The sequence below is a fragment of the Triturus cristatus genome, chromosome 1_2 (genome assembly GCF_964204655.1).
Source record: "Triturus cristatus chromosome 1_2, aTriCri1.1, whole genome shotgun sequence".
Classification (NCBI taxonomy): domain Eukaryota; kingdom Metazoa; phylum Chordata; class Amphibia; order Caudata; family Salamandridae; genus Triturus; species Triturus cristatus.
In genome coordinates, this window is record NC_140580.1 from 923,742,695 (window position 1) to 923,755,497 (window position 12,803).

Here is a 12,803-nt window from a genome sequence, read left to right on the forward strand (position 1 = left end):
AATTATTTTCAAGGACACACTCACTCTAACGTCCTCGGTTCCTACCACCATCCCAGGCGTAGAAGGGCTTCACTTCTGCTTTCAAATTAACCCCCAGCTATCTCTAGCTGGCTTGATTATCTATAGACCCCCGGATTGCCCCTCCTCACGCACCGATGAACTTCTGGATTTAATTACCCTAAGCTCCCTAGCTCACCCACACTTTATTGCAGTGGGCGACTTCAATGTCCATGCGGATAGGCCTGACTGCCCCCAGACCACTCAACTCATTGCAACGTTGCAAGCTGCCAATCTTACCCAGATTACCTCAGGACCGACGCACCGGGCTGGCCACATGCTAGACCTCATTTTCTCCAACATACGGGATTCTACAACTCTCCCACCACTACCATTAGTATGGACAAATCATTTCCTAATTCCCTTCTCCATCTCCCTCCCATCCTACTCTCAGAAATCAGGCAAACGCTCGTACATGCGTAGGAAATGGGATAAAATATCTGAGGATACCCTATGCCCGGCGCTGGCAGCGGCCCCCCTCCCCAACTGACTTCAGACGCTAACGCTGATGCAATGATGCTGAACCACTGGATAGGTAGCACAGTGGAATCCATTGCTCCTGCCAAAATTGCTACATCTCGAAGAGAATCTCCTACCGCCCCCTGGTTCTCCACTGAGCTGATGGCAATAAAAAGCAATTGCAAAAAGCTGGAGCGCCTGGAGCGCCTTTAAACTCGCTACAAAAAAGCCCTCCGAGGTCTATATCGATCCATAAAAAAAGCTAAAAAATCATTTTATGCGACCTCTATTCAACAAGCCGAACAATCTAGTAAGGAAGTATTTAAGATTGTTCAATCCTTCCTCAAACCGAGGGCCATCGAGACTGAGATTACCATATCAGAGAGACTCTGTGAGGACATCTCAGATTTTTTTGATAAAAAAATCGCTCAGGTTTATGAGTCCTTCTCTACCCCGGTGCATACAACAATGGCAGACACAGAAATAAAAGGCTTACCCCCCCTCCCCCTAACACAATTCCGTCTCATCTCTCGCGATGAGGCGCTGAACGAATTAAATAAATGCAAATCAGGAGCCCCGGACGATCCCTGCCCACCAAAACTTTGGAAAATGATGTCGGATGCGATTGTAGATCCACTCCTTCATATATGGAAAACATCCATTGTAACTGGCACGTTCCCAGATTGCTGGAAACATGCCACACTTCTCCCCCTAAAGAAAAAGCCTAGTGGTGCCTCCGACGACTTGAGCAACCTCCGTCCCATCTCCCTGCTTTGCCGCTCCGGGAAAAATGCTCGAAAAACTGATTCAGCGTCAACTGAACAGTTTTATCGGGAAAAACGGAACCCTACACGAAACACAATCAGGTTTCAGGACTGGGTTTAGCACCGAAACGGCCCTCATTGAGGTTGCCGAGTCGATTAGATGGGCTTTAGACACAGGGGCATCAGCTATGCTGGTGCTCCTGGATCTTTCGGCCGCTTTCGATACGGTGGACCACGCAAGACTAATGGCAAGGATGCAGGACTCGGGCTTGGAGGACAAGGCACTGCTTTGGCTTCAATCCTATCTAACAGATCGCTCTCAGAAAATCGCACTGGGTGCCTTCTCCTCCAAACCAAAACGCCTGTGGTGCGGCGTCCCCCAGGGGTCGGCACTCAGCCCGCTCCTTTTTAATGTCTATCTAGCCCCTCTTTTCACCCTGATTGCCAAATGGGGGGTCAAGGCAATCTCATATGCCGACGACACACAACTAGTTTTTCCCTATGTTGAGGTATCAGAGACAGCTTTTAGACAAATAAGGGGCTGCCTTCAAGATGTGGCCAAGTGGATGAATACCAACAAACTTAAGCTGAATGCATCCAAAACAGAGGTTCTATTTTTTGGGAAAAATACGCATCGTCCTTCAGCCCTATGGTGGCCCTCCGAAATGGGTCCTGCCCCAGCCCCTGGTACCAATGCGAAGAACCTGGGAGTAAGATGGGACGTGAATCTCTCTTTTTCTTCGCACGTTCAGCAGGTTACTACTGGATGTTTTCACAAACTCAAGAACCTCCGGAAATTTCTGACTCTCCTACCTGCTGAATGTCGCAAGATGGTGGTACATGCAACGATCACGTCCAGACTGGACTATGCAAATGGCCTTTACCTTGGCCTGCCCAAATATTTGGTGCAGCGCTTACAGATCGTGCAGAATGTGGCTGCGAGATTAATAAAACCAATCCCTTTCAGACATCATATCTCTCCGCACCTGCGCGAACTGCACTGGCTTCCAATAGCAAGCCGAGTAAAATTCAAAGCTCTTACCTTGGCGTTTAGAGCTCTGAAAGGTACCTGCCCTACTTACTTAAAACTCAGACTCCCCCGTTACCACCAGGAGAGACATCTACGCTCTAATTCTCGGCTTCAGCTAACCATTCCACGAGTTAGGAAGGCCAGACTTGGGGGCAGATCTTTCTCAGCAGGCACAGCAAAACTTTGGAACGCCCTGCCTCTGGCTATTCAGTCTGCCTCAACAGAAGCAAGTTTTAAGAAGCTCTTAAAGACCTGGCTTTTTGTGCAATAAACTTACACCATCTCACCTAGCTTCTCCCAGTTGAATGCACTCTCTTAGCGCCGGGACACCTCCTCGAGAGGTAGTTGTTCGCGCTCTACAAGCATCTGTATTATTATTATATTTTTGACCAGTGCCCAGTACATACCTTAGAATTCTGTTATCTCCGTCTCCCATCTGAATGTATGACCATCCTCATAGAAGCTTGCAGGACTTCTCATAGAACATTCTATGCAGCTAAATGGAAAAGATTTGTCTATTGCTGTCATAATAAGAGTATCAATACATTTGATGTTACAATACAAAACATTGTTACGTTCTACATCTGCAACTCTCTGGTCTTGCATTCACACCCATAAGGTTACATCTGGGTGCAGTGGCTGCATATCTGCAGAATAGACAACACCTATCTTTGTTCAAAATACCAGTCATCAAAGCCTTTCTAGAAGGTCTAAAGAGAGTGATTCCACCCCAGGTTTCTCCTACTCCTACCTGGACTCTTAGCATTGTTTTCACAAGACTTATGGGTCCACCTTTTGAACCACGACACAACTTCTCCCTTCAGTATCTATCTTGGAAGATCGCTTTTTGAGTTGCCATCAATTCACTCCGATGTGTTAGTGAGCTCCAGGCACTAACCTTAGAAGAGCCTTTCTCCCAGCTCCATAGAGGTTGGGGGAGGGGGGGGGGGAGGATCCTTTGCACCAACCCCAAATTCCTTCCAAAGGTGGTCTCCTATTTTCACCTTAATCAGTTGAGTAACCTGTGTTCTTTCCTCAACCATACTCCATTGCAGAAAGGGCTTGTCAGAAAGTGGCTCTGTATATACTGCACCAAAGTAAGGTTCAGTGTAAACAGAGTCCACAGTCCCCAGAGGTTGGCAGAGGTTAAAGTTGGATATAACCTTACTCTGTAAAGTGGTAGCTTGGTCTAGCAGTAAGGCAGTATCAGAGGACAGTGTAAAGCATTTGTTGTACACACTCAGTCAGCAAATGGTCTCACACACTCAAGAACTGAACTCTAGGCCAATTGTTTTGTATATAAAAATATATAGTTGTTTTATTTTAGAACCACAAGTAGGTATCAAAATACTTTCTCAGAATGAAATACTCTAGTTGAATAGTTTCAATAAGCAATAGACATTTAAATGCAATAGTTACAGTTGTTGCAATAGACAACACAAGTTAAACACAATTATAACATTGAGCTCAATGGGAATTTTTAAGTAAATGCAATATCAATTACTTTGCATAGGTTTTTCTTACTCAGGGCTGGATCCTGGATTCAGCCCTGGTGCATCTCCTGTAAACAGTTGAAAGAAATCGTTTTTGTTACATAGGCGATTTTTAAGGAATATTTGTATGATTCAAAAATCGACACTATTAAGAATTTCTGGCAAAAACCAGGCACTGTTATCCGATGGAGGAAAGTTTGGTTATCGGAATCACAGTTGTAATTACTTTTCTGGGTCAGTGCTGGGCACCAAGATCCAGCACTGACTAACAGGTGAGTAATTTCGTTTTCGTTGATCGGGTGACTTTTACTGAATATTTTAATGTTTCAAAACTCGACACTTAGAAGAATTTCCAAGTGAAAACCAGTCAATGTTGCCCTATGGAGATAAAGTGAGTTAGCGACTTTATGGTAAGTACTCGACTGGCAGAGTTAAGGTTTTGGGGTCAGACTCGGGGGGGGGGGTCTCCCGGGATCAGGTAGGTACAGTTGTTACACCCTCAGCGGCACAGGGGCAGCCGGGTACAGAGAGAGTAGGCCCAATGTTAGCCTATGGCGGTCAGGGGGCCTTTGGTTGGTGGCTGCTAGCAGGCAGGCCATGCAGCTGTGGGAGCTGAGCTCCTGGTCACTTACACAGGGCAAGTGGGGAGGTAGAATAAGACAGATGCTGCACTTCCAGGGGCACTCGGGTGGCAGGGTGCTTTTGGGCCGTCGGGTGTCCAATGTATTTCAATGGAAAAGCTGTAAGATGAACAAAGGCTGCAAGCTCGGGGACGGAGATTCTTCAGGTGCGACCACTACTTCGAGAGATAAGTTGGTAAACTGTAGGTTAGGCAGGCACCCAGGAGCTGGACACAGGGGGCCGCAGGGCTCTGGGTGCATGGGTGTCTTTTGGCATCGGGAAATCTTGCCCTCTGCTGGTCGCGGTTGGGGGAGTCCCTGGAGTTGAGGCTGCAGACGTCGTCAGGAGCGTCGAGGAGGGTCCTTGGGTGCTGGATTCTTGGTCACAGTCGCCGGGGGGACTTCCTCATTGGTCTTTGTTCACTCAGGCACAGGCCGGGGTCGGCGGGTGCAGAGTGTGCTGAATTCGTGGTTCCTGGCTGGCACCAGGGGTTGTTGCTTGTTTGAGCAGAACCACTGCTCGTGGGAGTCCCAGTCTTTAGATGAACAAGGCAGTCAGGTCCTCCGGGGTTTCCGAGGTTGCAGACCACTGTAGACGCCGGGGTTAAGCATAAGCAGGTTCGAGGGTTGACAGGCCGGCAGGGCTGGGGACAAGTAAGTTGGTTGCGTCCTCTTGTTAGCAGCTGCACGGCAGGTCTTCTTTCTTCTTGTTCTTCTTGTTTCGGAATCGGGATCTGAGGAAGGAAGGTTCAGGGTGCCCCTAAATACTAAATGTAGGGGCGTTACAGGTAGGGATAGGTCAGGGACCAATGGGTCCCTTCCCTGGGGTGGTTACATCCCCATCCTGCCACTCTCCAGTGGGAGGGGGGCAGGAGCCTAGTCCTGATTGGGTAGGGCTCCCCATCCTCAAGATGGTGAGAGCCCGGAGTTGTTTCACATCGCCTCCCCCACCTGAGGGGTGGGGTTGGCAGAGGCTGGCACACCCCCTTTCCTCTCTTGGGTTTTCCCGCCAGAGTGGGGATCAGAACCTGTGGGTACCAGTTGCTGAGTACAGCAAGTGGTCTGGGGAGGCTTACAAAGGCGGCATGCCTTTGAAGCTTCCCCTGCCCATCCTGAGGGAGGAGGCTTGGCACCTCGCCCCAGGATGTGCATTGTTGCAGGCCCACGAGAGCGGATGGTTCTCTACCCAGGGGGCCAGCAACCTGTCTGCTGAGTGGCAGCCTATGCAGCCTCTCAGTCAGGACACGGGTTGTCGGTTAGTTTCAAGGGGCAACTCTAAGTTGCATTTTACATTAAATCCCACACTGGCATCAGATGTTTGATACCAAACTTCCCAGTGTTCAGTGTAGCCATCATGGTGCTGTGGAGTTCGTAATGACAACCTCCCAGCACCATATACTCTTAATGGCAGCACTGCACTTACAGTGCCCAGGAATGGACCTGGGTACTGTAGGGGCACAGAGCTCATGCACCTGTACCCACACCACTGGCATAGTGCACCCAGCTAGAGGGGTGACTGAGGTATGCCAGGGCAGTGTGTTTGTGGGCATGTTTTGTTCTGCACCAAGACACTTAGCCTGTAAAGGTAGTGTGTGTGTGTGTCAAGGTACAGGGCCTCTAAGGGTGGCACAATAAGTGCTTCTCGGTCACAGGGCCCTGGGTACCTAGGGTACCATTTACCAGGGGCTGACATGTGGCCAGAGATGCCAATTGGGTTTAGGCTTCAATGCAGTTTTAGGGAAGGAACACAAGCCCTGGGCACCTGGTTGGCAGGAACCTAGGGCACACTCAGTCAAAGTACATCAGCAATTCAGCAAAAAGTGGGGGCATACCATGCAAGAAAGATGGTACTTTCTCACAGGGCTCTCCATATATTAGTTGTTAAAAGATTCCTTATGTACTACATTGACCGAACTAAAGACTCTTGCAAACCCAAACAGCTCTTTATTTCTTTTTGACCCCCTCATTGAGGAAATCCCATATCCAAATCTTCCATTGCCAGGTGAATAGTTAAATGCATTCAGACATGTTATGTTAAAGCTAAAAGGACTTTACCTACACCCTCTAAAGCACACTCTACTCACAAAATAGGGGCCTTTATGGCTTTCCTGGGCAATATACTACTAGCTGATATATGCAAAGCAGTTACGTGGTCTACACTACACACATTCACTAAACATTACTGTGTGGATGTTCTACCACACCAACAAGCTAATATAGGCCAGGCAGTGCTATGTACACTCTTTCAAACAACTGCAACATCAACAGGTTAGCCACGGCTTTAGAGGACACTGCTATACAGTCTATGCAAAGCATGTGTATCTGTAGCCACACATGCCTCAAATGGATTGTTACTTACCCTGTAAGCATCTGTTCTTGGCATGTAGTGCTGTTAATTCACATGCGCCCACCCTCCTCCCTGAACACCTGTGACCTTTGCAGTTTCTTTACCTTTTCCTATGCATGGAAATCTCTTTACTTACCGTACATGCCATTCTCACCCGCCTTTGGGAAAACAGTCTAACAATGGAGCCCATGTACATTATCACTAAGCGGAGGAGTCACTCTACCTCGTGACTCGAAAAACAACTTACACACATCCAGACCCAACACTAGATGGCAGGAGTATGCAAAGCATGTGTATCTACAGCACTACATGTCACGAAAAGATACTAACAGGGTAAGTAACATAATCCCTTCTGTTGCGGACTCTGTTCCACTTTACCTTCAGGAAAGGACCATATGTGTTTGTATTTGCCATTAAAATAAATGAATTAAAAATAATTCACTGTGTTACCTATGTCCACCCTGATGTTTAGGAAGAGAATCTAAAGGCAAGACTGTATTAGGCCAGTCCATGTGCCTGGATATCAAACCTTGAATATATCATAACTTTCTAATTTTTTCTCTCAGCGTGGTTTATTATGCTCTGTTGCATCACAACCTCAGATACAGGGTGTAATTATTATGTAAACCAACATAACGTCAGGCAAGGAGATAGAGAAGTTCCGTCGTCCTATGCAACTTTTATTTAGGCCTTCGGGATGCCAAATAAAACTCAAGGCTAGAAGAGGCACATGCTGCTCTGACACCCAGTGCTAATTGTTTCACTCTTAGCCCTAACGTACACATGGCTTTCAGAGCTAGACTGTAACGGATGATGGAAATAAATTAGTGTGGTGATCAGCTTATTGTCTGTAAGCCTTCATGTACCATAGACTTGTGAGGCACTGATCAGTTCTTTATCAGCGGCTTCCTTAAACATTACAGTGACACTTATGCTTTTCAGTTTTGTTTGTTCCGATTTCCTTGGAATTAAACCAGCCATCATTTTTTATTTTGAACTTTTCCTTTCCTGTTTCCTAGGTCAGGATTCGTCTCTTTTTACTGAGCCAAAATTTCCTACAGAGTGCTTTTTTCTGACTCTGCACGCCCATCACCTTGCCATTCTGCCCAGCTGTAGACGTTACATCCGAAGGCTACGAGCTATCCGTGAGCTCAATAGGTAATTGTTTGACTACCTCCTCAGCTTTTTACCTGTTTATAAGCATTCCAGGTGGGTATTCAGTTATATTTACATTATATCTACATTCCAGGAGGTATTTGTGACCGTACAAAATATGTACCAGGTAGGTTCCACCAGCTTCTATCTTAGAATTCCACAGGTGACAACACCACTACATTTCTAGGCTGCCTTCAAGATAATCATTTGTGGTTGGGAAGCTGTCTTTGATGTAACTAGTTGTCAAGTTGCAACCATGGGCTAATCAAGGGCTTCCCCGTTGTTTAAAAAGAAATTCCGACAATGTAGTAACTTGATTTGTATCAATAAGTGTTGCCAACCATTTGGAAAAAGGCATTTAGGGCCAGATGTACGACCATGTCATTTTGCTGGTAGCAAATTGTTCTCAATTGCGAGTCGCAATTTGCGACTCGCAAAATGACATGTATAACAGTGTCCAAGACACCGTTAGCGATTCTTAATGGGATCGCAAATTGCATGCCTATCAATATTCACAAGGCACTTGCAAATTGCGACCCCATTGAGAATGGCTGGCCCTCCCAGGTATGGTGGCCTGCTGGGCTCAGCAGACCTCCATGTCTTGGACTGCTTTTAAATCAATCTTTTTTCTTTTTAAATGCAGCCAGTTGTCCTTAAAGAAAAGGGGCGGCATTAAAAAAATTTAAAAATGAAACATTTTCGTTACATTTTTTAAGGGCAGATTTTGGTCCCTGGGGACCACTGCCTGCCCCTAAAAAATATTGTCCCCTGGGGACCCTTTCCCATTTGTGAATGCATTACCACCCTCTTGAAGAGGGCGGTAAATTGCGAGTGTTTTCGGACCGTAATTGCGGTCTCAAAACATTTTTACATGTGGTAGCTAGTTGCAATTAGGAAGGGACGCCCTTGGAACGCCCCTTCCTAATTGCGACTCACTAAATAGGATTTGTACATGGCTCTGTAGATTTTTGCATACGCAAACTGTTCGCAAACTTGTTTGCGCATGCAAAAACGGGTCGTACATCTGGGCCCTAGGGCCTAATGTATCAAAAAGTATCTATGTATGAGAGAGGAAATTATTTGATATATATATGGGCCATAGTTATTCAGTTGATTGGAATGGAGCAGTAATTTGTACAGTATTATACATTTAGGTAATATTCAAAATATTATGATTGAATTTAATAGGTAATAAAAGCAGAATAGCCAAAGAAAATTAAATAATCCTATTTTTTAATGCCCAGTTTGATCGTCTTTCATTCAGGAAGCTACTGTCAACTCTCCTGTTTAAGATTTACTTGAGATTGCATGGGCATTCTTGCATTCATATTTCATAATACTGTTCTCGTTATGGCTTGCATTCTTTATCTTCCTTCTTTTTCTTCCTTTCGATTTTGATCTCAAATATCGATGCTTATTATTCAACTGTCATTGTGTTAGATTTCTCTAGTTACTTGTACGGTGTGCTTATGCCTCCTTGGTGTGGTCGACCTATAGAAATATAAACTATAAAGACACATATAGTTAAATAACACATAGTAAACTAAAAATATAATTACATAGATAGCATCCTTGATGGGAAGGCAAGCTCTTGAAGTAAATGTTTCTTCCATTTACAACAAAATACACAGCTGTCTGAGGATGAATCTCTTTAGACACTATAATGAAGGAAAAGCAGAGGGTTTGATTTTGGGAAAGGTGGAATGATTACAAAATAATTTGTTCTCCGATTGGTATTTCTTGATACCGCATTTATAGAGTTGGTTTGTGCAGAGAATTATCCTGCCTATGTTCAGAATCCCAGAGCGCTTTACAAAAAGTATATGTATCTAAATGTACTTATGGTCATCATATGTGGAAGACTTTTCAGTAGAAAAGTGTGCTTACATATAGAAAATCTGTCTTTGAAGTCTATTAAGGGTTAAAATGGTCAAATGTAATTTGTTTTTCATTATAAAAAAAACAATCATATTGAACCAGTTAGTCACTATGTTATCATATTATCAACAAGTGACTAACAATATCCTCTAGAAATCTTTTGTTAAAAGGAAAAAAAGGAAATTAAGGGCATGCCACAGACATAAATGTGAAACCTGCTGCACTGTCCCTTTTAATTGCCTCGCTCTTCCTCTTCTGTCCCATCATGCCCTAAAGGTGACAGGTCACTATATTTTCATGGAAGCAAGAGAATCGCTGGTGCAAAAAGGAAACCTGCTGTACTCTTTCTTGCCCAGAGATGTGGGAGAGTTACTTAAGATTTTGATGAGGATTCCCTTAGAAGAGAGCTATTATTTCAGGTAAGTAACATTTTTTTATGATCCAGGAGATCTCCTCAATAGTCATGAGCACTGAATAGAGTAGCGAGCCCATCCCTGTGGAAAAAGCATACAAGAAAGAAATATGGCATCCACCGTCACCCAAGTAGATTACTCCGAGGCCTGACCGACTTGAACATTTGAGCTGGAGTCTGAATCCACACAATAGTGGCTGGTTAATGTGTGTACTGAACTTTGGGTTGCAACTTTAGATATTTCTGATATAGTGAAATTGCTGTAGAACCCGGTAACAGCCTTTCTTCTGGTCGAATGAGCCCAAGGTCTACTAGGAAAGGGTTTATTTGTCAGTAGGTAACAAAATTCATAAAACATTCGATTCAGAAATAGATTGCTTCGTCATAGGGATGCAGGTTCACAGGGAATACTACCCTTGTGTCCAGTAAGGCTCAGTTGACACCATGGCCAGCTACTGCATTCCAATCTAGTCACACAGTCTTCTGATTTCACACCTATGGTCTCAGAATTTTGGTATTTGTAGCTGCCTCAAGAATGCATGAAGCGAGGAGAGCCACTACTTGAGTGTGTTGTGCTGGCAAATTGAAACATCTTGCTGCTAAATTGCTAAATGTACTGCTCATGAAATAGCACTTCAACAGTTTGTTTCAGAAAAACTGCAATTTTCATTGCACTTAGTAAAAGTGGGTTTTAGTGAATAGTGTGGGCTTCCACAAGGGACCTCATTTTAGTCCTCGCTAAATTAATGTAAGTGCTGCTTATTTTGCTTCTCCCCCTTCCTCCTTTCTTTCCCTTTACAATTTATGTATTGGACGATGCTTTCACTTACCTGCGTAGAGGGGTGGAGCTGTCTTCCAGGTTTGCAAAGATAAGGTAGTCCTATGCCCACATCTTCATTTTACACCAAAGGTAGTCTGGCCTTTCTACATCAGTCAATCTATTGATTTGTCATCCTTTTTCCAAGAGCCATAGTCTTGCACTGAAATGTCTTTCAGATGTAAGAAGGGTTAGCATGTTCTATATAGATAACACTTGTGCTATCTGGAAAGCTACACAGCGTTTTGTTGACTAGCACAATTGATTATTAAATTCATTGTGTAGTGTTATGGTAATGCCAAATGCAGGAATCATGTAACCCCTAGGGCACATTCTCCTTAAAGGAAAGAATCTACAATGTATTTCCAAGTTAATTTCTCAATAGCAGACATGTACAAAGCTGGAACTGATCTTAAGTTCACATATTTACAAAACATTATATTGTTGCTATTCAAGTCCACCAAAAAGCACAGATTGTCCATACTGTACTCATTAATTTATTACAAGCGTCTCATTCCTTTGTTAGCAGCTTATTTCTTTAAAGATCTGCTTTTCAGTCTATGCACAACATTCTGATCTCTAGCAGCACATGCTGCAAATAAAAACCATTACCTGCATATAACAATCTGCTTGCAGTTTGTAGTGCCGTAAATTCACTTGCGCCCTACCTGCCTTTCTGGAAGAAAGCCATCAAAGAACCACCTGAATAGGTGGTATTACCTACTTTGAGCTCTGTAGCAATTCCTTACTAGTATACAGACGCCACAGTGCCTTGCATCTCTGCACATTTGATTACCCTTGGTGAAAACACAATCGCAGGTGATTCTGTGTGCTAGTGCATTGTCGATGTCATAGGAGGATGTGCAAGCGTTCTCAAAACGGAAACCATTTGTTCAAAGAAAACACGTTGTATTATGCTGAACCCAACACTAAATGGCAGAAGTGTGTACATCATGTGAATCTATAACATTGCATGCTGCTAATTGATTTCTATAGGTAAGTATTATTTTTCATGTCTATTAAAGGGAGTGTCATTCTTAAGGGATGAGAAAGTAACAAGAAAAGCAGTCTGAGCCATACAGAGGGCCTTTATCTTACTGTGTAAGCTTGTGGGCTTCTACTGAAGTGTCTTGCACCAGTTAATAAGATTCACAGGGGGTGCGGCATTTCGCATACAATTGAATAGGGATGATCGTATATAGGCTTAATTGAGCTTGTTGTTGTGACATAGAATGTTATGCTTAGGAAGCCCTGTAGGAAGCTGGCTCTGTATATACTATACCAAAGTGAGGTATAGTGTGCACAGAGTCCAGTGGAACCCCAAAGGTAGGCAGAGGTAAATTTAGATAGCACCTCACTCTCTATTTGTGGTAGTGTGGTTGAGCAGTAAGGCATTATCAGAGGACAGTGTTGAGCATTTCTTGTACACACTCAGTCAGCAAATGAATTCACACACTCAAAGACTGAACTTGTATAAAAAAGTCTTTTAGTTATTTTATTTTCTAGAACCAAGCAAGCCTGGCACAGGTAGGCAATAAATACTTTACAGTAGTAATGCAGTTTGTGAACAGTTTGAATTGAAATTGTATATGCACTTTTTTTTTACTTGCAGTATGGTTGCAGAGAAATGCAATACTTTGTAAATACAGTACATAGACTTGAATAGGCTTTTCAGTAAAATAACAGGTACGTTGCTTTTTAGATTACTTTTCTTTCTCAGAGTAGTATACCCGGATACTACTCTGAGACATTTCCTGTGAACAGGTAAGTA

General features: G+C 44.0%; 1 protein-coding gene across 3 annotated transcripts in view; it reads left to right on the plus strand.

Moving 5' to 3' along the window:
* Positions 1–12,803, plus strand: part of UBE4B (ubiquitination factor E4B) — a 918,898-nt gene that overhangs the window by 401,357 nt on the left and 504,738 nt on the right. For all 3 annotated transcript variants that reach the window (XM_085609806.1, XM_085609805.1, XM_085609804.1), the window contains one exon: positions 7,790–7,928. In XM_085609806.1, the coding sequence (XP_085465932.1) occupies positions 7,790–7,928 (139 nt within the window). The remainder of the gene's footprint in view (positions 1–7,789; positions 7,929–12,803) is intronic.